Source organism: Carcharodon carcharias, chromosome X (genome assembly GCF_017639515.1).
Source record: "Carcharodon carcharias isolate sCarCar2 chromosome X, sCarCar2.pri, whole genome shotgun sequence".
In the NCBI taxonomy this organism is placed as follows: domain Eukaryota; kingdom Metazoa; phylum Chordata; class Chondrichthyes; order Lamniformes; family Lamnidae; genus Carcharodon; species Carcharodon carcharias.
This window is the reverse complement of record NC_054507.1, coordinates 17,399,880-17,427,696: the sequence shown is the minus strand read 5'-3', so window position 1 is coordinate 17,427,696 and position 27,817 is coordinate 17,399,880. Positions and strand designations below refer to the sequence as shown.

At 46.1% G+C, this 27,817-nt stretch overlaps 1 protein-coding gene across 2 annotated transcripts; it reads left to right on the top strand.

Annotated features, from left to right (window-relative positions):
• Nucleotides 1–116: 116 nt before the first annotated feature.
• Nucleotides 117–27,311, top strand: LOC121273349 (glycerol-3-phosphate dehydrogenase [NAD(+)], cytoplasmic-like). 2 transcript variants are annotated; one of them, XM_041180520.1, is made up of 9 exons: nucleotides 117–155; nucleotides 306–598; nucleotides 14,786–14,963; nucleotides 18,010–18,150; nucleotides 18,754–18,892; nucleotides 19,951–20,063; nucleotides 21,825–22,058; nucleotides 23,561–23,667; nucleotides 25,620–27,311. In XM_041180520.1, exons 2-9 carry the CDS (start codon nucleotides 555–557, stop codon nucleotides 25,714–25,716), a joined length of 1,053 nt encoding a protein of 350 aa, XP_041036454.1. In that variant the 5' UTR covers nucleotides 117–155; nucleotides 306–554; the 3' UTR covers nucleotides 25,717–27,311. The 2 variants fall into 2 exon arrangements, 1 of the variants encoding a protein (XP_041036454.1); XR_005942004.1 differs by having other exon boundaries at nucleotides 119–598; nucleotides 23,541–23,667.
• The last annotated feature ends 506 nt before the right edge of the window (nucleotides 27,312–27,817 follow it).

Below are 27,817 nucleotides of genomic sequence, written 5' to 3'. Positions count from 1 at the left end.
AATTCGGCTCCATTACAACGGTGGCTACAAATTGGCTGTAAAGCGCTTTAAGATGTTCTGAGGTTGTGAAACGCAGCATATATTTATCTTTCCTCGTGACGTTACATGAGTTGTCAGTTCGGGGCGGGCAGTCCAGCGCACTGGTGCATCCTACCGTGAGTCTAGATCTTTTTAGAACAAAATTGCGGGGCCTTTAACTTGGAATTAATTTGCTCTAATATATATTTTCACGGGATCTGATATCTAGCCAGGCTTATTGTTTGGTGGTGGAAGGAAATTTCAGGATTCGAGTCCTTTCCCTGTAGGTTTTGGGATGACTTCCGGTAAGCTGCGGTTGTAAATAAAAGTTGTCACGATTCTGCATTGCTGAACAATGGAACAAGCGGTTTGGGCCAAAACCAGCCAATCAGCGATTTGTTTTGCCCCGGTGAGAACACGTGGCTGAGAAATGCCAAGTCCTTAAAAGTGTCTCGGATTGAGCTGCAGAGCAAGAGAACAGCGGTAGAGTGTAGTGTCCTCAGCTACCATTTCCTAAAGCAGCAGCAGCAGAGGCCATGGCTCCTCCTATTAAAGTCTGTATCATTGGATCTGGCAACTGGTAGGTATGATGAGTCAGTCCCTGCTTGCAACTGTAACTTACATTTGTAACACTAATTTCAAGCAAGTGTGTTTAATATTCCTTGATCTGGCACATTAACAAAATGATTTCACGGTTCGAGTGCGTATGATTCTTAGAGCTAAAGGGAAGTAGAAATGTGGTGAAATATATACTGTTTAAACTTCCCTTTAGCTGTGAAGAAGCCATACCGATTCGAAATGTTAACTGTCTTTCTCTTCCACAGATGCTGCCAGACCTGCTGAGTTTTTCCAGCATTTTTTGTTTTTGTTTCAGATTTCCAGCATCCGCAGTATTTTGCTTTTAATAAAATGAGTATTGGTTAATGCAGTAAAAAAGGATGTAAGATTTTTCTGTGCATTTAGAATGCACATTATAACATATCATCAAGATAAAACTGGCATTCGCCAGTTTGCACGCTAATACTGATCAATGTTACCATTTTTGCACTGTATAAATCCAGAAAGATTTGTTAGGATAAGATACAAAATTTCAGGGAATAATTTAGAATATTTATCTCCATTAGTGCACTGGCTGAATATCATTGCATTTTATAGCTCTTATTTGGTTATATGTTCCCAAATAAACATGACCTGACAAGGAGTGTTTTGCCTAGTGAGCTGCGTAACTAGGGAAGTAGAACGGGCTTTAAGCTAAATAATGGGGGCAAGGGATCAAGTTTGGAAAGTTGTGGTAAACCGAAGAGTAGAGACAAGGCAAGAGATAAAGGTACTAATATGTGAAATGATAAATTTAATGTGACAGGAAGGGATAGAGTAGAAACCTGAGTAAATCAGGTAAGGTGAGACGTTACAAAAATAATAAAAAGACAAAACTGAAGGCTCTGAATTGAAATATACATAGCGTTTGAAACCAAACAGTTGAACTGATAGCTCAAATAGAAATAAATAAGTATGATCTGATAGTCATTATAGAGTCATGGCTACAGGGTGACATAGATTGGGACCTGAATATTGAAGGGTACGAGACATTTAGGAAGGACAGGAAGTTAGGAAAAGGTGGAGGGGTGGCTCTGTTAATTAATGATGATATTAGCACATTAGAGAGGAATGACCTAAGTTCAGAAAACCAGGATGTAGAAGCGGTTTGAGTTGAGCTGAGAAATGATAAAGGCATGGAGTCACTTGTGGGAGTGGTGTACAGGCCCCCTAATTGTAACGACATGGTAGGACAGGGTATAAAGGAAGAGATAATGGGAGCTTGTTGGAAGGGTACAATGATAATCATGAGGGATTTTAATCTGTGTAAAGATTGGAAAAATCAGATGGCCAAAGGTAGCAAAGATCTGTTCATAGAACGCTTTTGGAATAGTTTCTTAGAACAGCACGTACTGGAGACAACCAGAGAGCAGGCTGTACTGGACCTGGTATTGTGCAATGAGATGGAATTAATTGATAACCTCATAGTGAAGGCACCCCGAGGTAGTAGCAATCATAATATGATTGAATTTTACATTCAATTTGAGGGAGAGAAGTGTGAGTCTGAAACTGATATTTTAAATTTAAATAAGGGCAATTATGAGGGCATGAAAACAGAGCTAGTGAAAGTGAACTGGCAAATCAGGTTAAGGGATAGATCAATAGGGATGCAGTGGCAGACTTTTAGGGGGATATTTCGGAATAGACAGAATAGATACATTCCAATGAGAAAGAAAAATTCCAAGGGGAGGGCCCACCACCCGTGGTTAACTTAAAAATAAAAGACAGTGTCAAACTTAAAGATAAAGCATACAATTGTGCAAAGATGGGTGGCAGGTCAGAAGATTGGAAAGAATATAAAGAACAGCAAAGAATGACAAAAAAAATTAATAAGGAGGGAAAAATTAGATTATGAGAGGAAGCTAGCTAGAAATATAAAGACAGTAAGAATTTCTTTAGATATTTAAATAAGAAAAAAGATAAAGTGAGCATTGGCCCTATAGAAAGTGAGTCTGGGGAATTAATAATGGAAAATAAGGAGATGGCAGATGAATTGAACTGGTATTTTAGATTGGTCTTCACTACAGAGGATAAAAGTAACATCCCAGAAATAGTTGTAAGTCAGGAATTGGAAGGGAGGGAGGAACTCGGGAAAATTACAATCACCGGGGAAGTGGTATTGAGCAAATTGTTGGAGCTGTGGGCTGACAAATCCCCAGGTCCTGATCAACTTCACCCAGGGGTCTTGAAAGAAGTGGCTAGTGAGATAGTTAATACATTGGTTTTAATTTTCCAAAATTCCCTGGATTCAGGGAAGGTTCCATTAGATTGGAAAATAGCTAATGTAACTCCTTTATTCAAAAAGGGAGGGAGATGGAAAACAGGAAACTACAGGCCACTTAGCTTAACATCTGTCATAGGGAAAATGTTAGAAGCTATTATTAAAGATGTTATAGCAGGGCACTTCGAAAAATTCAAGGTAATCAGGCAGAGTCAACAGGGTTTTGTGAAAGGGAAATCATGTTTAACCAATTTATTAGAGTTCTTTCAAGGTGGATAAAGGGGAACCAATGGATGTACTGTACTTAGATTTCCAAGTAGGCTGAGTGGCCTACTCCTGCTCCGAATTTGTATGTTTGTATGTATGTATGACTATGTTCAGTTAGAATTACTTATTAAATTTTATATATGAAACAGCTAGAAGATTGGAGCTGCTGAATACTGCAATACACTTCGGGGTTTAGGAAACATAAGTACAAGAGGAGGCTATTTAGCCCTTGAGTCTGTTCCGCTATTCTATTAGCTCATGGCTGATCTGCCATATCCCTGAATACGAACGTACAAATTAGGGACAGGAGGAGGCTATTCGACCCCTCAAGCCTCCTCTGTCATTCAATAAGATCATGGCTGATCTGATTGTGACCTCCTCAACTCCACTTTCCGTTTACCGCCCAATAACCTTTGACTATCTTGTTAGTCAAGACTCTATCTGCCTCTGCCTTGAAAATATTCACTGACCCTCCACCAGTCTCTGAGGAAGAGAGTTCCAAAGAGTCACAACCCTCTGAGTGAAAAAAATTCTTCTCATCTCCGTCTTAAATGGGAGACCCCTTATTCTTAAACTCCCCAACACAATTATATCAATCCGACTTGCACAATTCAGTTGACCATTAGCATCCACAGCTTTCTGGGGGCAAGAGTTCCAGATTTCCACCACCCTTTGTGTGAAGAAGCTCTTTCTGATTTTGCCCCTGAACAGCCTAGCTCAAGTTTTAATGTTATGCCCCCTTGTTCTGGACTCCTGCATGAGGGGAAATAGTTTACCTGTATAGATTTTATCAAACCCCATTTATCATCTTAAACACCTCAATTACATCATCTCTCAAACTTCTAAACAATCAAGTTTACACAACCTGTCCTCATAATTAAGCCCTTTTAGCCCCTGGTGGTATTATGGTTAATCTGCATTGTGTTCCCTTCCTGAGGTACTGTGCTGACAACTGAGCAAGTGTTCCAGATGGCCTGCAACTTAGAAATGTCCCCCAATGGTTTACTGCAGCCTGGTGTAAATAATTCAGCGAAATCCTTTCATCAATAGGTATGGGAGGAGGCCATTCAGCCTCTCAAACCTGTTCCACTATTCAGTGAAATCATGGCTGACCTGTGACTTGACCCCACGTACCCGCTTTTTCCCAAATCTGTAACAATCTCAGATTTAAAATGAGCAATTGATCTAGCATCAACTGCCATTTGTGGGAGGGAGTTCCAAACATCTACCACCCTTTGTGTGGAGAAGTGTTTCCTAATTTCCCTCATGAAATGTCTGGTTCTAATTTTTAGACTCTGCCCCCCAGTTCTCAGCTCCCCAGCCAGCAAAAATAGTTTCCCTCTATCTACCCCATTCCCCTTAACATTTCAACCTTTGACCAAATCACCCTTTAACCTTCTAAACTCCATGTAGGTTTTGCAGTGTCATTGGCTTTTTAAATGTTGTGAATTTGTGTGTACGTAGAGACTATAGTTATTTGGAATAGGGAATGGTACTGAACAGTGACTGCCATAGCTTTTGGGTCCAATGTAATATCAATGCCACTTTTTGCATCAGAACATAAGCAGTAGGAGTAGGCCATTCAGCCCCTTGAGCCCGCTATGCCATTCAATGTGATCTACCTCAACTCCACTTTTCCACGCTTCCCCTATGTCCCTCAGTTTCGTTTTGTCCCTCTCCCCCTTCTTTTCTGCCACTGTGCACTCTTCTCTGGGCGAAAATAGTTCTAGGTGACCGAGTGCCCATGCTAAACTAGCTGCTTCAGTTGGGCCAGCGTTTTAGAGACAGGAAATCATGTGCTAGTTAATCACCAACAGTTAGACTCTCAATTCAGTGCTTTAAATGTCAGTGATCAGGTCGGCATCTGAAGCATGCTGGAGAACACTACAAAAAGATTCCTCTTATTTAAAGTATGGCAAATGGCTTTTTGCAGCCCTGTTCACAGTTCACAGTGTACAATCAGAAAAGGTGCAATGTGTTTGTTGCAGAAGAATTAATATTTTGCCTAACAGCAATTTCATCATCTACAAGTAGTGATTTTTTGAATTTAACAAAAGCATGGGAGACATTAGCTCTCTGGTGCATTCTCCATGGCAATGCCTCAACCAGAACTGACTTGCCAACCAATCAGCACTCTTTTCTCATGCAGTGTAAATTGTTGCTCCCTTTGAAATTTGACACTCTTGCATCTGTCCTGATGAGCGCGAGACAAAAAGCTTCGACAGCATGTCTCTTTTTTTTCAGCAATACTCAAAGGACTAAACAGTGATTAATTTGAGCTGGAATGAAAAGGGGAATGTGGAGAGGGCAAAACATAGAATGAAATGAGAGACAGCATTAAAGACATTGCAATTGTCCTCAACATCCCAGAGTTTGAAAGGGGAAACCTATTCACCAAGATTCATGCTTCCGATTGCTATCCGTCAAACCGTGCTTGAGCGTGTGCATGTATGTTTGTGTATGTCTTTGCAACAGTTAGGTGAGAACTGGACTGCTGCCTCCCGTGGTTGAATGCCCCGTTAGCGCTCATTATACATGGAAACTAGTATCTTGGGTGAGGTGCCATCAGGCACTGACATTAGTAGAACTGAATGCCTGCATGCACTAGTGCTCACAGTTTGGCAGAGGGTGGAAATTAGGGGATTCTTTTTTTGAGGGAAAAAAGGACCATATAATCTCATCATTTTAGACATTCATCAGTTTATAAAATCAAACAGTGCCCAATATGGATACCATGCCCACTGTGCTCTGCGTTTGAGTGTGGACTGTCGAACTCCTTCTTTGGTTGCTAGCCTTTGATGACCATTATTTTCCATTTGTTTTCAAAAGCAACATGGAAAGTCCAGCAAGTGTTGCCTTTGTCAAAAAGCTTGTGGTAACTTGAAAAGTGTTTTGAATGACACTGAGCGCGCTGAAGATTCACAAATATCTGTGTATTTTTTCTTTTGTCACTTCTTTTTGCCCTCCCATTTGGAATCAGAACATACAGAGATCAAAGTCGCTACAATACTTTAGACTTCTGATATCCAACTTTCATCTACTTGTACCTGGTTTCAAAATAGAATGGTAATGAATCTTCCAAGTCTTAGTCCCAGCTGCTGGAAGGCTATATTAAAGATTTAACTGTGAAATCCACTGTGCTTGTCTCCCCACCAACACCGCTTCCTCCACATTTTAATCTCGTACTGCAGACTTCTAACACATCATGATATGCTGGAGGGTTTCTCTTTGAGATCTATTTCTGAACTTGTTACAACTTTGGGGGGGGTGGGGGGAGGAGGCAAGAGGTGGGGGGTGTGGACTAAAATTTGCCTCAGTGAAGATGTGAGAAACCATGCAGAATTTTTAAATTTGTGATTGTTAGCCAGTGACTTTGATAGTTTGTTTTGTGTACGCACTGTGGTAATGCCACTGAATAGCAATCCAATTAAATAAAGCAAGTAAAATATTGTAATCACATTAAGAGGATTAAACTGGTGAAATGATCCACTGTCTGCACAGGGCGGGGCCTGGAACCTTAGGAAAAAAGGCTTGCATTTCGATAGTGCTTTTCACAATCTCAAAATAAGCACATTGTAGCCAGTGAGGTACTTTTGAAGCAAAAACAGAAAATGCTGGAAAAACTCAGCAGGTCGAACAGCATCTGTGGAGAGAGAAAAAAACAGAGTTAACGTTTCTTTTGTACTTTTGAAGTGTAGTCACTGTTGTAATGCAGGAAACACGGCAGCCAATTTACACACAGCAAGCTCCCACAAACAGCAATGTGATAATGACCAGATAATCTGCTTTTTGTGATGTTGACTGAGGGATTGAATTCTCCCTGGCCAGGACACCAGGGAGAATTCCCCTGCTCTTCTTCGAAATAGTGCCATATGTCATTCCAGGGACAGCACCTACAACGCTGCAGTGCTCTTTTAGCACTGCACTCCAATGTCAGTCTTGGTTTTTTGCCCAAGTCTGTGGCTTGGGCCTTGAAACCAGAACTTCCTAATTTAAAAGTTCAGAACAGAATCTCTACAAGTTCAAGAGCCACGACTATGTTGGGTGAGTGAAGCAAGTAAACGGTTTATTATAGTATGTGGGGGCAGTGACCCCCTTGGTTGGGGAACTTTAAACCTTAGCTAATACTGAGAAACCCAGGGTACTTGACAACGGGGTGATATGGAGGTAATCCAGCAGGAAGAGGCAATTAGTTTTATTGCTTTGGTTTGGTTGATAATCCTTTTTTCCACTTGGTGGGGATCTTGTTGATACTGTCACTGTCGTAAAACTTGCCCAGGAGTGTTGCAGTTTTTCAACTTGGTTTCCTTATCACAGTTACAGTTCTATGATCACTTTGCAGACGTAGTGCAGAATCGTCCCAGATTTGCACAAAGTGTGACTGCGGGCGAGAGAAAGGATGTTTTACCCACCGGCCGCAATGGCAGGTCTTCACGCTGTATCGTCCCAATCCTGGTGCCTCATTCATTATGCATTCCTGGGATACGCGCTGGGTCGCTGGTGGGATGACCTCTGATCCTCCCCCCCCCCCACCCTCAGGCTGTCAGTGATCTGGGCGCGATATTTAAAGAGTGCCCCTGCACAGACCTAGCTCTCTCTAAGGGATCAGAAGCTGCTGCAAAGACATGGCTGCCAAAGGGAGGAAACATGCTGCTCCCAAATTTAGCGACGCCTCCCTCAAGCGCCTACTGGACGCAGTGGAGGCCCGCTGTGAAGTCCTCTACCCCAGCTCTGGGCGAAGGCCAGCAAGCAAGGTGACAAATCCAGCATAGGAGATGGTGGCAGTGGTGGTCAGTGCCAACACCTTGCAAAAGAGGACAGCCACCCAGTGCCACAAGAGGATGAATGATGATCTCCGTTCTGCCAGGGTAAGTCACTCTTCTCATCACTCTCAACTCACACACTCTCAAACCCATCACACATCCACAGGGATCTCACTCACTGCCAGTTCAAGGGCCATCACCATTCACTCTCTCACACACACCTTCATCTGCCTGACAGATCGTATCCTCATCCTGTCCATGGCACCACTCACCACCCACACATGCCAGGCATCCTTCTCATCTGGTCTGACAGGCATCCTGCTTACACTCTCTCCATTTGTATTGATGCAGGACAAGCTGGCACACAACAAAAGGGAGAGATCGCAGACTGGTGGAGGAATGCCTGACATCAAGGTCCTCACAGACTTTGAAAACAGAGCCATCCAGCTGGCCTGCGACAATCTGGACTGTTCCTGTGCTGACGCTGAGGTCAGCAGTTCTCAACCAAATGAGGATCCAGCAGTGCAACATCCATCAGACAACCAAGCTGTGAGTGAGTTCCCCTGTTCCGCAGTCCCCTGCCGTGCACTAATTATCTCTCCTTGCTTTGGCAGGCACATCTGGGGAGCAGCCGAGGGGGTCCATGACCCAGGTCCTCGACTCAAGCCTGAAGACACCTCTGAAGAAGAATCTGATGACGCCCTAATTGAAGACCCATCACAGCGCTCACCCACACCCTCCACCAGTGCAGAGATACACACCTTGGTGGGATCTAGTTCTAGAATAGCCTCGGGGTCACAATCTGGTGAGCACATTGCACTGTCTGATCCACAGCAGGCAGAGGCAGGGACTTCCCAGGTTTCTGGCACTCGGAGGACAGCTGGAGGCCAGAAATCTGCTGAGTCCGAGTCAGATGAGGAGCCTCTGGACTCGGTCATACCTCAGTTGCTGGAGCTGCAAAGGCAAACTCGGGAACATCAGGAAAGGATGTCCACTGCATTCCTCAAATTGCAAGGCACGTTGGAAGGGGAGTCCATCTACCTTCAGTCTGAGGTGATAGCATCAGCATGCCAACGCACCAAGGTCAACACTGGTAGGATAGTAGACGCCATGGAGACCTTGGTCCAGGACATCGAACCTGCGCTGCTGCAGGAGCTGCACTCCATCACTGAGGCACTTGCAGGCATCCATCAGTGTCAACGTGAGAGGGGGCTGGGGCATCTCAAGCTCACTCCAGCTGCCCCTCCCTCTCAAGGAGTCAGCCAGGGGCACCCATAGAGAGGAGGATCAGCAGGTGCACACCCCGGGGCCATCCACCTACGTGACTCCGGGAGTGTCCGGCCCATCCAAATCCCCTATTTCTGTGACCCCAGCAGCTGCAGCTCCACAGGCCGAGGAGGGTACCTCTGCCACACAGCAGGACCCCAAAAGCAGGCCGGGACCCTCCAGGTCTCGACCCTCCAGAGGACACCCACCAAGGTCATCACAGACAGGGTGTCACAGTCAGCAGGCTGCCTCCACCTCTGCTGTGGATGTTGGGGGAGCACCAAGATGTAGTGGCAGGGCTAGGAAGGTTAAGAAGATGTAACTCTTATAGAGTCAAAACAATTAAACTAAATTAGCAAAATTGGGATAAATCAGGCTCAGTCCCTAATTCAGGTCAGCTGTAAAACCGAGAACAAAGTTTAAAGGAAACTTACAAACTTTAAATCAAAATGTGATTAAAGGGGTCAACAAAACACCCCAGTCCCCGCGGTGCCCACCGGGCACGGAAGGCCTCGAGAGTGCCGGCAGACACCGCGTGCTCCCTCTCCAGGGACATCCGGCAGCGAACGTAGCCGCGGAAGAGGGACAAACAATCGGGCGGGACTCCCCCGTCGATCGCCCGCTGCCTGGACCTGTTAATGGCCAACTTGGCCAGGCCCAGGAGCAGGTTCACGAGGAGGTCCTCCTCCTTCCCGACCCCCTTCCGCACCGGGTGGGGTTAAGAAGATGTAGTTGCACAGCCTGGGCATGGGCGTTAATCACTTGTACACAATGTTCACTATTGTAAAAAACTCCCAAGAGTGTCTCCTTGCCTGTGGCTCCTTGTTATGATGAGCAGTGCTTGTGTCACTCAGATGGGAAACCTTGGTTCCTGCACAAGATAAAGGCAGGTGTCTCAGTCCAGGGCCTCTTCCCTGTACAATGTGTAACCTTCAGACCAAAGTGATGGTCCAGCCTCACACTCACTGGATACATTACTATTGCCTGCACCTTGATGGTGCTGATCATTGCTGCCAGAATATCGTGGGCAGGCGCCAAAGAGTTCCATCATTCTCTCTGTGCTCTCAGCACATTTGAGGTGGGGCTGGCCCCCATCACTTCAGCATCTGTGACCAGTGACTCTGTGCTGCTGAAGGGCTCAGGTGCTGATGGCTGACAAAGGATCAGGTGTATTTAAAGTTTCACAGCTGCATCTCCATGATATGACCCTGATCACAGAGCACAAGTAAGCTCCCCTCGGACAGAGAGAAGTCCGACATTCACAGAGGCCATGTGAAGATCTATGGAGTGTCCTCAATGCATGTCGTCATCATGATCCTGGATTCTAGTGACTATTAGGGCCTCCTCTGCATCTCCATGACATGAGCCTGAACACTGAGGGTATGTGTGCTGCCATCAGCCACACAGGAGTCAAATGTTCACAGATGCAAGGTGAAGATGTCAGGACTGACCTCACTGCCTCTCGTCATCATCCTCCATGAATCTAGCAGCTATGAGACCTCCCAAGCACGCCTGCCTTGTCTGGCCAGTGTGAGGGCCTGATCGCCAGCATCTTCGCCCTCGGGGACTTCATCACTGTCATGCCCTTTGATGTCCCCCTCATCGGAGGAGATGTGCAGTTCTTCCATCTGCTCTTCAGCCTGGTCCTCCCCCTGTTTCAGTGCCAGGCTGTGTAGTACACAACAAGCTACGATGATGCGTGACACCCTCTGGGGACTGTACTGCAGTCTCCACTGGACCTGTCGAGGCACCGGAACCTCAATTTCAAGATGCCAATCGCCTGATCCACCGAAGTCCGGGTTGCAGCATGAGCCTCGTTATAGCGTCGCTCTGCTGCAGTCTGAGGCTGCCACACGGGCATCATCAGCCACGTCCTCTGCGGGTAGCCCTTGTCCCTGAGCAGCCAACCCTGCAGCCTCTGTGGACCCTGGACGATGTCAGGGACCTGAGACCTGCTAAAGATGGAGGAGTCATGGACACTCCCTGGGAATCGTGCGCAGAACGGCTGAACATTCAGCAAGTGGAAGCCCTTGTGGTTGACATAGTTCACTGCTTGTTGCTATGGAGACCTAAGCCCCGCGTGAGTGCAGTGGGTGGCATTCTGCACCCGAGATCTGCACAAATCCCAGCGCTCTTGCTTCCTGACTAACTGACTCTGGGTGAAATGCACTAAGTTCTGTGCCTTTGCGAAGATGGCGTCTGTGACCTCCTGGGTACACTTGTGCCAGGAGACTTGTGAGATCATGCACAGGTCACCTGTGGAGCCTTTGAAGGTGCCACTGGCATAAAAATTGAGCACCTCGGTCACTTTCATGGCCACTGGCATTGGATGCCCTCCATGTCCATGTGGCACCAAATCCTGCAGCAGGTAGCATATGTGACCGACCAGTTCCCTAGACATGTGCAGTCTTCAGCGACACTGGTTCTCACTCATCTGTAGGAATGACAGGCACTACCTATAGACCCTGGGCCTAGTGAAATATCTACGAGCGACGGCTCTCTGTGGATCTTCAGCTGCGTGCACAGCAGGCTCTGCCACCCTTCATCTTGAGGGAGGTGCTCCTCCCTTTGCTGAGTCAGGCACCTCTGCCGCTCTCCTTTTCTTCTCTGCTCCCTGTAAGCCATCAGGCATATCACTAAATCACCAGGCTCCATGATTCTGATGTTCTCCTCCTCCAGGATCAAAGAGAGAGACATGTGCGTTTGCATATGTGTCCTAAGAACCTCTCTTGGTTAAGGCTGAAGGCCCCTTCATGCATGCAGGAGAGCACTGGCCACCACTTGGATGGCCAGTGTGTAGTGAGCTCATTGGCTCTCCAAAACCCCATCCACCTCTGCCCCACTCCACCTGACTGATTGGCAGCAGCTTTGGCCATTAGACTGCATACTGTGCTCTCAGCTCAGGCGCAGACATTCTCCTAACCTGCACTGCGAGGCTGCACTGTTAGCTCGAACCATGATGGATACTGGCCCAAACCTGAATAAAGACAGTGCAGGGGCTGTGAGCGCCTCCACCAGTGACTGCGCCATGGTCGCCTTTCACAAGGGGATTCTACAACCTGCCCAGTCGGCCAATTGTCCTGCTGCCCCCTGAAACACACATTAATTTGCAGCCTGTGTCCGAGGGGTGAAAAGTTCTGGGGCATTTGGTGGCACTTCTCATGCTTTTGAGTTGCCTGAGTGGGCAGAGGCCTGACTCCCAAGTGTGCCAACGGAGCTGCAGCTGAATGGTCTCCGCTGCAGAAGAATGGTCACTTTTGACAAGTGTTTCCAAGCGCATGGTCACTTCCCTCACTCCCCCTCCCTCCACCCGCACCCTGGCATGTGCTTGAGTCTTTCCTTCAGTCTGTGCTGCCTTGCCCCCCACCCGCACCCCCCCCACCCATGCCCCCCTCCCCCCCACCCTCCCCCGCCCCCGGTCTTACCCACACTGGAGCCCTTGCCCCGGCACCGCACTGAAAGCCAGCCGGTAAAAAGTGACTTGTCTGTGCCCCCCTGTGAACGTGTGGCGCCCCTTTCTCGATGTCCTATGGGCGATGGTCCCGAGCGCTGTGCAAGGCTGTGTGCACTCACCTCCGAGTTCCCCTCAGAGTTCAGCTCTCTGGGTGCACACCTTCTAAAGGCAGTGGTGAAGCCGCCTTTCTGAAGCCACACCAACGTGGGCGGTAAACTTGACATGATTGCGGCGAGCAGGGATTGCAATGAGGTTCCTGACATGTAGTGGTAGCGGGAATCGCAGCCCGTCATTGACAGGCAGAGCGGACAATTGCAAACTGGTTTCAAAACTGCAGAAAACTGATTTTTGGTTTTTTTGCCCTATTGTGTCTCCCCCCCATCACCCAGCACTAACGGGACCAGACAATTCCACCCAGTTTCTTTGTCCTTTTGACTTAATTTATTCAATATTTCAGATGAATAAGCTTTTAAAAAGGTTGGTTTGTAAATTTGGTTTTTCAAAATGAAAATTTTTCAAAAATATGGCGCAACTTTACCTCATTAAAGGCAAAAGCCTGATGAATTCAAAACCGGTTCCGTGTTAACCCTTCATGCACTTTGGGATTGACTCTTTTAAAACCAGTTCATTGCTATTCATTAAGAGTCATTACTGGGGTATTGTCCTGTGGGGAAGGACCAGCTCAATTCTGTTGTGCAGTAAATAGCTTGTCCGTCACATGCTCCTCACTGACAAATGGGCACGGTTACACAGCCACAGTGAACATAAGTGACAAATGTGAAACCGAAACAGGGGGCAGATAAGTTGAATTACATTAAGTGTCCGTACGGAGACGCCACAATAGCAACATTCAGTTGGGTTGCTGGCTTCTGAATGTTTTCCAACGCAGTGAGGTGCACTCATGCCTGGTGTTTGCAATTGTGCCTGTCTCCACTATTTGTGCCACTCATATTTGTCTCCACTCATTTGTGCAACAAGCACCTTCCACTTTTGCCCAGGAGCAGAGTCAGGGCAGAGGGCATTGGTTGGTGCTGCCCGCTGTAAATTCCAGTTTCAGGTACCATGAGACAGGCTGTCAAGCTGGCAGCTCAAGTTGCGCTCGGAGGTTACATTAAAGTATCTACAGCACAGAAGCAGGCCATTCGGCCCAACTAGCCGACGCTGGTGTTTATGCTCCACACGACCCTCCTCCAGCCCATCTGCATCTGACCCCCATCATTGAGCTAACTCAGCCTCGAACCTGTGACTTTTCCTGATCTCTCTTGATTCAGCACCACGTTCGGCCTTAATCCACCAAGCCAAAGAGAGGAGCTTCTAATAATCAAAATAAATTGTTAGTAAGTAGGCCATGCTGCTCCACCATTCAGTTAGAATAGATCATGCCTGATCTGTATCTTAACTCCATCCACCCGCCTTGGTCCTTTAATACCCTTACCCAATCAAAAGAATCGATCAGTGCAAATAGGCAAAACACTGCAAATGCTAGAAACCTGGAATAAAAGCAGAAAATGCAGGTCGGCAGCATCTGGAGAGAGAAACAGTGCCTCTATGAAACCACGCTTATCCCTCTGTCAAACCGGCTCTTCACCTCTGAGTGTCACTTCATGAGATTCCACAATTTTTAAAGGGTTGTCAGATGAGGATGGACATTTCAGAGAAGCACTCTGAACAGTGTCCTGCTTTTCAGCATCAGCGCAGTTTGAAGGGGCTGGGCCTAGGCTCAGTGGCTAGTATGCTCGCTTCTGAATCAGAAGGCTATGAGTTCAGGAACCACTCCAGAGACTTGAGCATGTAATCCAGGTTAACACTCCAGTGCAGCACTGAGAGATTGCTGCACTGTCAGAGGTACTGCCCTTTGATTGGGACCTTAAACTGAGGCCCTCCTTGCCCCCTCAGATGGATGTGAAAGAACCCATGGCACTAGTCCAAATATTTTCCTGGTGACCTTGTTAATGTTTGGCCTCAATCAACATCACTACGAACAGAAGACTTGGTTGTTTATTTCATTGCCTTTGGGATCTTGCCATGCTCCAAATTACAACAGCGACTACACTTTCGAAGTACTTCGCTAGCTGTAAAGCAGTTTGGGACGGTCCTGAAGTTGTGAAAGGCGCTATGTAAATGCAAGATATTTCTTCTTTAGTTCCTTCATAAATTTGAGCTGTTTTCTGACAACATTCCCCCCCCCCCCCCCCACAGGGGATCGGTCATCGGAAAAATAGTTGGAGAGAATGCGGCCAGAAGTAAGACGTTTGACAGCACTGTTAGCATGTGGGTGTTTGAAGAGATAGTAAACGGCAGGAAGCTAACAGAAATTATAAACACAGACCATGAGAACATGAAGTACCTGCCTGGATACAAGCTGCCTGCCAACGTGGTGAGTGTTGTTCACCTTTGACTCGAGAGAATAACTGGTTAGGAGTGGGGAGAGGTAATTGGGGACCCCAGGTATATTTTTTTCTCTCTCTTGAATACTTTGGTGTCCAGAATGGAGCCTGGGAGGCCATGTGGAATTGTTTTAATACATGTATTAATTAGCTTTTATCTCATTATCAGATCCTGTGGTTATAATTTAGGATTTATCCACTACTGAGCTGTTAAGAACAGTCCTTTGTAAACCTCCACAAATCCTAAATTGGAACTTATAAAATTCAAATAGGCAAACAAACAAAACTCAGGACAAGTAATATTGAGTTGTCCTGGATTCCTGGATGGATTATCAGGTCTTGGGGCCTGGTAATAGCCATGGAGCCAAAATTTGGACACCACCTGGAGTTAAGAAAGTCCAGGGAATGACTCTTGGATTCAGTTACTGAACCAGTTTGTTCACAACCTCAGTGCCCTGTTTGACCCTGAACCAAGCTTCTGCCCAAATGTTTGCACCATCACCAAGACCACCAACGCAACATTGCCTCAGACCGTCTGTTACTGAAACCTTCACCCAAGCCTTTGCAGCCTCAAGACTCGACTATTCCAATGCTCTCCTGGTTGGCCTCCCATCTTCCATCCTCCCTAAGCTTAAGCTCATCTAAAGCATTGCTGCCCAAATCCTAATCCACGCCAAATCCCTCTTACCCATGTGCTTGCTGACCCACATTGATTCCCAGTACAATAGCATCTCAATTTATAAAATTCCCATCCCTAAATTCAAATCCCTCCATGGCCTCAGCCCTCCCTATCTCTGTAATCTCCTCCAGCCCCATGACCCCCCCAAGGTTTTTGTGCTCCTCCAATTCTGACCTCTTGAGCATCAGTCAGGAAGATTTAATAATTGTCAAAATGTTATTGGGATTTATTGTAGAGTAATAATGAGGCGTGTGTGTGTGTGACTTAATTGAATTAAAGGCAGCTGGCCTGAAGGCTTTGATGTGTCAGAAGATAAGCTAGGTTTGAAATGTTAAGTAGGTAAACATAGGTGTAAAGGGAACCTTTGCATTTTTAAATAAACCAAACTAGATTGATTCAAAGGAAGGCGTGAAATGTTTACATAGCCAGGAGGAGTTAAGCAACAGTGTGTTTATTTTTCCCAAAGATTACTGGTAACATTGGTGAGAATCTTGAGAGAGATTTTTATTATCAGAAAGGTAAAGCCCAAAGACATAGTGAAACAATGGGAATTTGAATTCGATGGGGAAAATATGGATAAAGGAAAGAAGGTTGTGTGTAAGGAAAGGAATTCTAAGATCTAACAAATGTGAAAAGCCTTCAGCATCTATGCCTCAAGCTGCTGTCTACAATGAACTGAAGTTAAGGAAACTCACTTCACATTGGATTGTTCAGGGTATCATGTTTCTTTACCTGGGTCTTTTAAAATCTATGTGCCTTACTGTTACCTTAACAAAAGTGTAACTGGGAGTCCGATTAACTAGGGGATTTAGAAATTATCATAGTAGTAATTTGTAGATCTATGTGTGTACTTGAAATCATTTCTATTTATAAAGGTTTAATCTAGTTTTGTAAGAAACCTATAAGACTTGGGGGATCTTATTACTGCTGAATTCAAGGCATGCGTCTCAAAATTCATACAAATTGCAAAACAAGTTGTGGCAGTTGTTTCAAGTTTCCCTTTGGGATTTGAACAGCTCAGCGTTTACTATTGACTGTGCCATAACAGCAACCCCAATTTTAATCACTCCACCAATGGTAGCCATGTCTTCAGTTGCCTAGGCCCTAAGCTTTGGAATTCCCTCCAAAACCTCGCTTTCCTCCTTTAAGATTCTCCTTAAAACCTACCCTTTGATCAAACTTTTGGTCATCTGATCTAATATCTCATGTGGTTCGGTGTCAAACTTTGCCTGATAATGTCCCTGTGAAGCACCTTGTGTTGTTTGACCATGTTAAATGCACTATATAAATGCAAATTGTTAGTGCTGAGGATGATGGGAAATCCTGCAGGATGGACTGTGCCAATTTTGTCAATGTTCTTCCCATCTCTCCTGAAGGAAAAGCATCTCTGGATAGCAGAGAGGGAAGGGGGAGACTGATTTAGTTGTGGAGTCATAAGGCTCTGCAGGTGCCAGAGATAGTGGAAGATGATCTAGTGAATGGGTAAGGTTGAAGATGATGGGATCCTGTTGTCATTGAAGGGAGGGCTGAGAGCAGGAGCACAGAAAATGGAGCAGATATTGTCAAGGGCTCAAGGGAAATCTTTGCCAAGGTTAAAGGGCTGGTACAGAAAATGGAGTCATCAGAGAAGATACAACTGTCTTTATAGGAAAGCAGGGAAGGAAGAATCATAATCAAATAATACTGGGAGTGCCATAACTGACAACTGAGCCATATCTAAGCACTTTGGAATCAGGCCTGCCATACACAAAAAATTCAAGACCTCCATTAATAAAACCTCAAACCTCCTCTGTAAAAACAGGCTGTTCTCCCGGTACAGGTTGTCCGTTGACTGAAGCCAAGTTTTGAGTTTGAACCCAGGCTGGAACATTGAACTGGAGATGTGAACGATACCCTGTTGTTCATTTCCTTTTTGTCATCGGCTGGTTCAAGAACTGAAGCCTCCAGATAATTCTCCCAAAGCACTTGCCCGGCCTTCGGGAGGCAAGGAGAAACTTTGAGGAAGCTGCTTCCTCTCGGCAGTCCATCATGGAATGACCTGCGGCCTGTGGGGTGGACAGGTTTGATTCCCTGAAGGACCTTTTCTCAGTTTGTTTGCCTGTCAGTGGCACAAGTCAGTGAACACCTGAGATGGCAGCAGAGCTGATTAGGAAACACTTAAAACTTCCATTAAATCCTGAAAGGGCTCAGTTCAGTTGAGACTAGCATACCTGGATAAATTAGACAATTGGGTCATTTTTGTCGTATTTGGACAGTGCCCCATTTAAGCCACTCCTGGATCCTGTCTGTTTTGTACATATTTGCCTGGCCTGGGTGTTAAGTTCTCTTTGCTGATATTTGTTATCCAACCTGTTTAGGTTGCGGTACCTGAGCTACTGGATGCAGCAAGAGATGCTGATATCTTGGTGTTTGTCGTACCTCACCAGTTCATCAGACAGACCTGTGATGAGTTGAAAGGTCACATCAAGCCTTCCTCTATTGGAGTCTCTCTTATTAAGGTACAGTGTGACCCTGCAATTATACACAGGGCCTTCTTTCCATTCCCCTCTCCATTCTTGCACCCTCTTTCCCCACTCACCCACTCCACAACACTCTTTCTTCCACCCTTTCCCACCCCCTCCCCAACACCCATCTATTTCTCTTTTCCTTACCCATGGCATAGAGCAACTCACCAAGGCTCCTTCGGTGGCTCCTTCCAAACCCGCAGAAGGACAAGGGCAGCAGACACATGGGAACACCACTACCTGCAAGTTCCCTTCCAAGTCACTCACCATCCTGACTTGGAAATATATCACCGTTCCTTCACTGTCACTGAGTCAAAATCCTGGAACTCCCTCCCTAACAGCACTGTGGGTGTACCTACACCACATGGACTGCAGCGGCTCAAGAAGGCAGCTCACCACCACCTTCTCAAGGGCAACTAGGGATGGGTAATAAATGCTGGCCCAGCCAGCAAAGCCCACATCCCATGAACGAATATATAAAAAAAGCTGTACAGTACTGTAATAACGGGCTGTTTAATCTGTCCTTCTGTTTAATCTTTCCATTGGATCCTCCAAATACAGTCATAAAATCAAGGACTTCAATGTTATTTGCTGCAGGGTATTGTTGTCGGACTGGATGGCCTGAAGCTGATCTCTGACATAATCCGGGAAACCCTTGGGATTGAAGTTAGCGTGCTGATGGGAGCCAATCTGGCCAGCGAAGTAGCAGCTGAGAAATTCTGCGAGTCCACCATTGGTAATGCCTCACAGTCATCTCCTACTCGTCCGGAGGGTGTGCTGTGCACACAGGGATGGGGCATGGGAGCTGAAACCTACAATGATATAACATGGTGGGCCACTATGCTGGTACCCATGATGCCTGCACCCAAACATTATCTGGCCTCAGCCATTGGCAATGAGGTTGTGAGGGGAAGAGGTGGCTGGTGGAGACATCCTCTCCACTGGTAAAGAGGCATAAGACAAGACGCAGATGAGGATGACCATTGGACCTGTCTTGGCTCATCCACCTAGAACATCCCACTGCTGCCCCTTCACTGCACCCAGCTGCCTGTTGAATGATTTGTCATCTACTGCCCTGTCCATTTCATGTGTCGATCACTTGCTGTGAAAAAGAGCTCCCTGACATCAGAGCTTGTTCTCCTCGTGTGGTTTACCATGTTATGTTTCAAGGTTCTGAAGGGGTTTGACAGGGTAGATACTGAGAGATTGTTTTCCCTGACTGGGGAATCTAGAACATGGGGGCACAGTCTCAGGATAAGGGGCCGATCATTTAGGACTGAGATGAGGAGAAATTTCTTCACTCAAAGGGTTCGGAATCTTTGGAATTCTCTGCCCCAGAGGATTGTGGGTGGTGCTCCACCATTGAATATATTTAAGCCTGGAATAGACGGATTTTTGGTCTTTCAGGAAATGAAGGGATATGGGGAGCGGGCAGAAGCCCAAGATCAGCCATGATTGTATTGAATAGCTGAGCAGGCTCAAGGGGCCCAATGGTCGACTCCTGCTCCTACTTCTTATGTTTCAGATTTATCTTCTGCATATTAAATTTTGAGGTTGCCTTCTTTAAAGATCGAATTGCGCAGTCTCTCCTCTCACATTAAGGGATCGGTCTTGGCGACCGGAACTGCTCTCATATTACATATTGGTGACCAGAGCTGGCCACAGTACTCAAGATATATGACTTATGTTCACACTGTGTAAACATACTCCTGGTATATAAACTACAATGTGATGTGAGCCCTGGCGATGTTTATCTTTATGACTGAACTTTGCCTGACCTCTTCTACTGAATAGGAGCTACAAACATTGCACATGGGAAGGTTTTAAAAGAACTGCTGCAGACTCGAAACTTCAGGATCAGGGTGGTAGAGGAGACAGATACTGTGGAGATCTGTGGGGCCTTAAAGGTAGGTGAAGCTCTCACACATGGTTTACCTGCTCATTTTGAGGATTATTTTAACTTTGAATTTTGCAATTGTGTGCTACTCCTGCAAATTCGACCGTCTGCTGTATAAGTAAAGCCGTGATTATATTTTGAAAGCACAAATGTTAGAGCGGGCAAGATGCCAACTGTGACTCAGTGGGCAGCACTCTCACCTCTTTGGGTTCGAGTCCCACTCCAGAGGTTTGAGCACAAAGCTTCAGACCTGAGGGGACGCTGAGCTGCCGGAGATGTGGTTTGTCGGGTGAGGTGTTAAACTGAGGCCCTGTCAGGTGAACTTAAAAGATCCCAACGCACAGTTGAAAGAGGAGCAGGGGTGGAGTTCTCCCTGGCGCCCTGGCCAATATGTACCCCTCAATTGATATCATAAAAAATAGATTGCCTGGTCATTATCACATTGCTGTTTGTGGGAGCTTGCTGTGCGCAAATTGGCTGCTGCGTTTCCTGCATTACAATAGTGAGCACACTTCACAAAGTACTTCATTGGCGGTAAAGTGCTTTGGGAGGTCCTGAGATTGGGACAGGTGCTACGTAAATTCAAGTTTGTTGTTTCTTCGGATTCACTAAGACGGCACAGTGCAAGAATCATGGAACAAAGCCTCTTTCTTTAAAAAGTGCCTGTAAGTGGTCACTCCTCCTCAATGCTTTAAGTAGATGAATTGAGCACTAAATTTGACAGAATGTAAAGTTCCTAAATTTGGCCACTGACCTGGAACGTTGAGGCGGGGGTGGGGGCGGGGGGGATGGGCTTAAAATCAACTGCAGGCTCACTTCCCTGTCATAGAGGGGAAGAGTTTAGGTGGTGGCAAAATGGCTGTGGCCCAGGTCCCTTCGTTGAGAATGCAGAATTGGCAGCCCAGACATAGTTGCAGATTTCCCACTGAACTTTGTTACTGAGCTGTGATCTGTTTTCCTTCCACCGTCAATTATTCACAAGCAAAACAGCTGATGCTGGTAACCTGGAACAGCCACTCAGACAAAGATTGCCTGCTGGGTGGGAAAGACTCCCTCCCAGATACTCAGACCTTGCCCTTCCCTTTTTGTGAGGCAAGTTACTCGGTGGCCAACAGCCATTGGAGATGATGGACTTTAACCTGACCTAAGTCAGCATGGCTCAGTTGGCCCCACTCTTGCCTTTGAGCCAGAAGGTTGTAGATTGAAATCACACCCTAGTGCTCGAGGACAAAAAAACATAGGCTGACATCCAGTGCAGTAGTGAAGGAGTGCTGCACTGTCAGAGGTGCCATCTTTTAGAGGAGATGTTAAACCCAGATCCTGTTTGCCCTCTCAGGTGGAGGGAGGAGATCCCATGGCCCTTACTGGCAGCTGAGTTCTTGGTGTCCTTGCCAACAATCATCCCTTAATCGAGAACAAACAAGCACACTAACATGAACAAATATAAACAGCCAAAGACACCAAAAGAGACAGATAAATTGGTTGTGTAAGTCGCTGTTTTTAGAACCTTGCTGTGTCTAAATCGGCTGCTAGGTTTGATGACATAATGTAACACTTTCAAAGTGATCCACTGGCTGTAAAGCACTTGAGGATGTGCTGAGGCTCTATAAGATCTCATGTAAATGCAAGTTGTTCTTTCTTTTGAATTACTTGACCAGTTTGGTCAGTGGTTCACTGGAATGGTGGGTTATTCGGGCTGTTTGCCCCGCTCTGTTTATCTGAATGTTTGCTAATGCGCAGCCTGCTCTCGCCCCTGTTTTCCCTGTTTTAGAATGTGGTTGCTGTCGGGGCCGGATTCTGTGACGGGCTGGGCTGCGGAGACAATACAAAGGCTGCTGTGATCCGGCTGGGGCTGATGGAGATGATCGCCTTTGCAAGGCTGTACTGCAAGGGCTCGGTGTTGTGCTCGACCTTCCTTGAGAGTTGCGGGGTGGCAGACCTCATTGCAACCTGCTATGGAGGCCGCAACAGGAAAATCGCAGAGGCCTTCACAGTAACAGGAAAGGTGGGGGAAATCACTGAACAGCCGTGTCCCTCGACCCCACCCCACCTCCGAGCTTTGACCTTACAGTTGGTAACCACGTTAAGAATGACGTAAATCCCCTTCTCTTCTGCAGACGCCACATTCTGCTGGCACCCTATTCCGTAGGCTCCAGCCGCTCTCGGGTGCCTCATCCAAGTGGCCATTCTTCAAACATGAGCCAGCAGTGAATGTCGACTGGCTGTTCGCATGCTTACCTGATGCTGCCTACATGGACTCAATGGGCCAAATGGCCTCCTGTGTCATAATGACTCGAGATGGCATTCGATAGTGGGCACTGTGGTTGATTTTCCTCCTTCTTGGCCCAGGGACATTGGCCTAACATAGGCCCTCAAATACGGCCTTGGCTGTAGGCCACAATAGATGGGGCCTCCTACTTAAGGGCAGGTTATGAGTGTTAACACTAATAATCATGAGCTTAGAATTTCTGCATCTCTTATTTTCCTTTGTTCATTCATGGGATGTGGGCATCACTGGCAAGGCCAGCATTTATCGCCCATTCCTAGTTACCCTTGAACTGAGTTGCTTGCTAGGCCATTTCAGAGTCAACCACATTGCTGTGGGTCTGGAGTCACATGTAGGCCAGACCGGGTAAGGATGGCAGATTTCCTTCCCTGAAGGACATTAGTGACTCAGATGGGTTTTTAACGACAGCCCAGTAGTACCATTGAGTTTTATTTAATTTTATTGAATGGAAACTCCCATATCTGCTGTGGTGAGATTTGAGCTCATATCCCCAGATCATTAGTCCAGGCCTCTGGATTACTAGTCCAGTAACATAACCATGATGCTGCTGTTCCTGTTGTGATTTTGTGGTTGTGATATTATTTTATTTTGCACTCTGGAAATCGAGAACCCTCCCCATCAGCGCCTCACTCAAATGGCTGTTCTCCAGTGGTTGTCGGCAGTGATTGTCCCAGACTGAGAAGGGAGCTGGGACCCATCAGAACATAACCCAATCCAACCCTCGTCCGATTGTTTGTCGAATATAAGAACGTACGAAACGGATGCTGGAGTAGGCTGTTTGGCCCCTCGAGCCTGTCCTGTCATCCAACATGATCATGACTGATTTACCTCAACTCCACCTTCTCTCATTATCCCTCAATTCCCTTAACATCCAGCAATCTATTGACCCCTCTCTTGAAGATAGGGGTAGCAGGTGTTCAGGGATCTGGGGTTGAGGTACAGATCAGCCATTGAATTGAATGACAGTGCAGGCCCAAGTTCCTATGCCACACATTCCCAGCAAAAGCCACAGGGGAACTCTACCAGATCCGGAGCTGTGGATGAGCCCTCTCCACCACCCTAATTAACAGGCACCGAAGCCAATTGTGTCTGTCCTGATTCCAACACATCTTGGAACCCGACTAAGGTGACAGTGCTCACTTAACTCGAAAGAAAATCACAAGGTTGACCTGAATTAATTTGTTTCTAAATTCACGACAGATTCTTGTATCCTTCCTCAGTCTATTGAACAGCTGGAGCAAGAGATGCTGAATGGACAGAAGCTACAGGGACCGCAAACAGCTTTCGAGATCAATCGCACTTTAAAGCTTCAAAACCTGGTCAACAAGTAAGTGTTCTGGAGGCGCACTTCACACACATCCACCGGGAGACGACCCCTTTAATTTATCCATGGGCAGCCTTTGCTTCATAACACCAAAAAAAGGCGTGTAGTCATCTGTTCTGCAGAACCCGTGCAGCACACAAGGAGGCCATTCAGCCCATCGCGCCTGTGCTGACTCTTTGGTAGACCAACTAGTCCCTTTCCCCTGCTCTTTCCCCAGTGCCCAACAGATTTTGTTTTTCCTTTTTAAGTCCGTTTTTAAAGTTGCAATTGAATGTGCTTCTTGCTGCCCTGTCAGGTCAACTCAATGTGTTTAAAAAAAATACAAATCTTCCTCAATCCCCACCACCCCAGTTGTTTTGCCAGTGCTGTGTCTCCTGGTTCCTGACCCTCCTGCCAGCGGGATAAATATTGGCCTGCTCTGCTCTGCTTTGAAACAGTGCCGTGGGATCTTTTACATCCACCTGAGAGGGACCTGCGTTGAACACCTCATGTCCAAGACAGTACCTCCGAGAGTGCAGCATTCCCTCACTACTGCACCAGGGTGTGACAACCTAGATTATGTCTCTGGCGTGAGACTTGACCTTTTGACTCGGAGGCATGAGTGCGATCCACTGGGCCAAGGCTGACATGGCAACCAAGTGAGCCATTGGCACCAGGAGAGAAAGGCAAGTTTGTCTTTTGCCTTTCCTGGGGAAAGTGGGATACAAACGTTGGAGAAATTGCCACTTCTTTCTTGCAGTGTGTTGAAGAGGATGCTATGGTTTTGTATCTCCGTGACCTATGTCGTTTTTTTATGTCAACTTTGCACTCATCAGGGTGAAGGATGTTGGTAGTGGGAAATAGAACACGTGGCAGTTTGGAGACCCAATATCTGCAAAACCACTACCCGCTCATGTATAATCTCATTGAATGCAAAATGAAACTCCCTCTGCACTGCCCCAATAGTGTGCCTGACTGTAATGTCAGAAGGGCACCCTATACTACACCAGTGTTAACACTTTTCCATTTCCTATTACAACCAGCCCGTGAGTGAAATGACCCACTTAGTACCAATTTATGCCAAGTTGGTGCCAGTTTAGTGCTGTAGGCTGAATTGAGATTCCCAAACTCCTGAAGACACACACACAGCCAGAAGAAACATTCGCTCCATCAATTTGAGCCAAGTTCCAACAGTGAAAGGTCACTGTCTGATTCGCCAAGTCCCCCTCCCAACATTTTACAACTGTCTCTTTGGAGTGCCTTTAATGATGTTATTCATGGAATGTGAGCTTTGTTGGAAGGCCATCCTTAATCGCTCTTCAGAAACCGCCTTTTTGAATGCAACCTCAAAATCATGAATCAATCGGAGTCAATGGGGAGAAACTGTTCATTGGTTGAAGGGTTGAGTACCAGAGGACTCCGATTTAAAATGCTCGGCAAAAGAACCTTTTTCACACAGCGAGTGGTTAGGGTCAGGATTGCACGGCCTGAGAGTGTGGTGGAGGCAGATTCAATCATGGCTTTCAAAAGGGGATTGGCTAATTATCTGAAGAGAAAAGATTTGCAGGGTTATAGGGGAAAGGTACTATCTGAATTGCTCTTGCAGAGAACATGAGGCCAAATGGCCACTACCTGTGCCCCAACCATTCTGTGAGTGACTTGCTATGCTACTTCAGAGGGCAGCCAAGAGTTACATGTAGGCCAGACCGGAGAAGGATGGCAGATTTTCTTCCTTAAAGGAGATCAGATGGGTTTTACAATTAGAATCATGGTTGTTATTTCTAACACTAGCTTTTAATTTCCATATTTATTAATTGAATTTAAATTCCCTGGTGGAGTTTGAATTTAGGGTCTCTAGATCATTAATTAATGTCTCCTGGATCATTAGTCCAGGCCTCTGGATAACTAGTCCAGTAACATAACCACTATGCTACCATGCCCCCCTTTGATTGTGTTAATCCTTTGTTCCTTTCTAGATTCCCTCTGTTCACTGCTGTGTACCAGATCTGTTATCAATGCAAGCCAGTCTCAGAATTTGTCCAGTGCCTCCAGAACCACCCAGAACACAAGTAATTAACTCAACTTAAAGAGACCTGTTCCGGACCTCACTGAGATTTCATCTACTTCTAAATGATCAGACACAGTTTAATTGGCAGAAAGTGTCAAACCAATGTTTGCCTCATGCACGAAAGTGTTGGTAAATCTTGCATTCACTTGTGTGGAAAGAGGCAAGTTGTCTCCGTAGTTTTATGTATGTATATTTCTATAAATGTGTGTGTTTGGGGATAGAGTTTCCACTTTGGATGCCATGAGAAAATTGCTTCAAAATGTGCTTGCAGTTGCACTGGCTAGGCTTCAAGTTTCTGCTAAAATTTATTTGCACAATCAACTCAAATCTTCCAGGAACCGACACAAGCGAGCAGCATAATAGAACGCAGCTATTTGTTTTTCTTTCAAGTATCCGTTGAGAGTGGTAACCTGGTGCAGTTTTGTTCATTTTTAATCTTCATTGCTTATGTTTTGAAACTCCTACAAAATGAGTGCAGACTGTGCAGACGGTTTGATGTATGTTGACAGGGCCCTCAACTCAGTGCTGATTCAGAGGAGATTCATGTGCTAGAACAAGATGAACACCAAACTAACCTAGTTCACTTGTCAACTTTTAACTGCCATGAATGAGAGGAACAATTTGGTCAGTCACTCAACTTTGAATTCCATTTATCCAACATCCCATTTGTTCGTGAGCTCCATAAGATCAGTGGCTAAAACCATTGACTTCTTCCATATGGGCGCTTGACCTCCATGAAAGTATTGTACTCAAATGCAGTGTATTTCCATTTATTCCAGTCTGCAGTGAGACCAGCAGCGGAGTAGCTGACAGTGGGTTAAATCGCCAGAATGAAGCATTTTTGTAAGACTGTCCAGTCCTCTGCCTGTGAGTAACCTGAAGCAACAAAGCACAGCCTGAAGAGTCTTTCCTAACCAGTGCCATTGGCGGAATCTTGCACGATCAATCTGTATGGCCATTTTGTGAGTGAGACCTAATGCAGGCAAAGTAAATCCTGAACCAGCACCAAAGATGGCGATGTTTTTAGACATGATGCCTGGCTCCGTCCATTCCACCCAGCTGGCACTGGAAATACTCGTATAAACAAGTGGCAGCCTGATTCCACAATAGGATTGGCCTGGAGTCTCCAGGGATTGAAGATCAATCTCCAGGACACTGCTGTGTGCAACCCTGGAGAAAAATCTTCGGGACGTTAAAAAATATTGTTTTTTTTTAAAGTTCCTTTGAACGTTTCTCTTTCCCAGATATAAAAAGATTGAAAATGGGAAAAAAGCTGTTTGGCTGACAGTCAAGCATCATCCAATTGGGTAATGAGCCTTTTTGCTTTCCAGTTGGTGTAGGAAGGCAATACCTCACAAGGATGGATGTGTTGGCCGACTAATGGCTGGAGCATGGGGGCAAGTCATGTGATGAAACCTCCAGGAGTACATTTAAACACAGCTGGCAATTCTACTCCATAATAAACTTATGAAAGGATTCCATGCCCACGCAAAAGGTGTAACACCTGCCCCTTCACTTCCCTTCTCACCGTCCAACACTCCTTTCAAGTGAAGCAGCATTTCACTTGCACTTCCCTCAACTTAGTCTACTGCATTCATTGCTCCCAATGCGGTTTCCTCTACACTGGAGAGACCAAACGCAGACTGGGTGACCGCTTTGCAGAACACCTTCAGTCTGTCCACAAGCATGACCCAGACCTCCCTGTCGCTTGCCATTTCAACACTCCACCCCGCTCTCCTGCCCACATGTCTGTCCTTGGCTTGCTGCATTGTTCCAGTGAAGCTCAACGCAAACTGGAGGAACAGCACCTCATCTTCCAACTAGGCACTTTACAGCCTTCCGGACTGAATATTGAATTCAACAATTTTAGATCATGAGTTCTCTCCTCCATCCCCACCCTCTTTCCGTTTCTTCCCCCTCCTTTTTGTTTTTTCTAATAATTTATATAGATTTTTCTTTTCCCACCTATTTCCATTATTTTTAAATGTATTTCCATCCATTGTTCTATCTCTACCTTTTAGCCTTTTTTGGTTCCTTCACCCCACCCCACCCCCACTAGGGCTATCTGTACCTTGCCTGTCCTGCTTTCTACCCTTAATTAGCACA

Coding starts and splice junctions, on each gene's coding strand:
- LOC121273349 (XM_041180520.1), top strand. CDS start 555: ATGGCTCCTCCTATTAAAGTCTGTATCATTGGATCTGGCAACTG. Junction 22,059..23,560: donor CCTTCACAGTAACAGGAAAG/GTGGGGGAAATC, acceptor ATCCTTCCTCAG/TCTATTGAACAGCTGGAGCA. Junction 23,668..25,619: donor CTTCAAAACCTGGTCAACAA/GTAAGTGTTCTG, acceptor GTTCCTTTCTAG/ATTCCCTCTGTTCACTGCTG.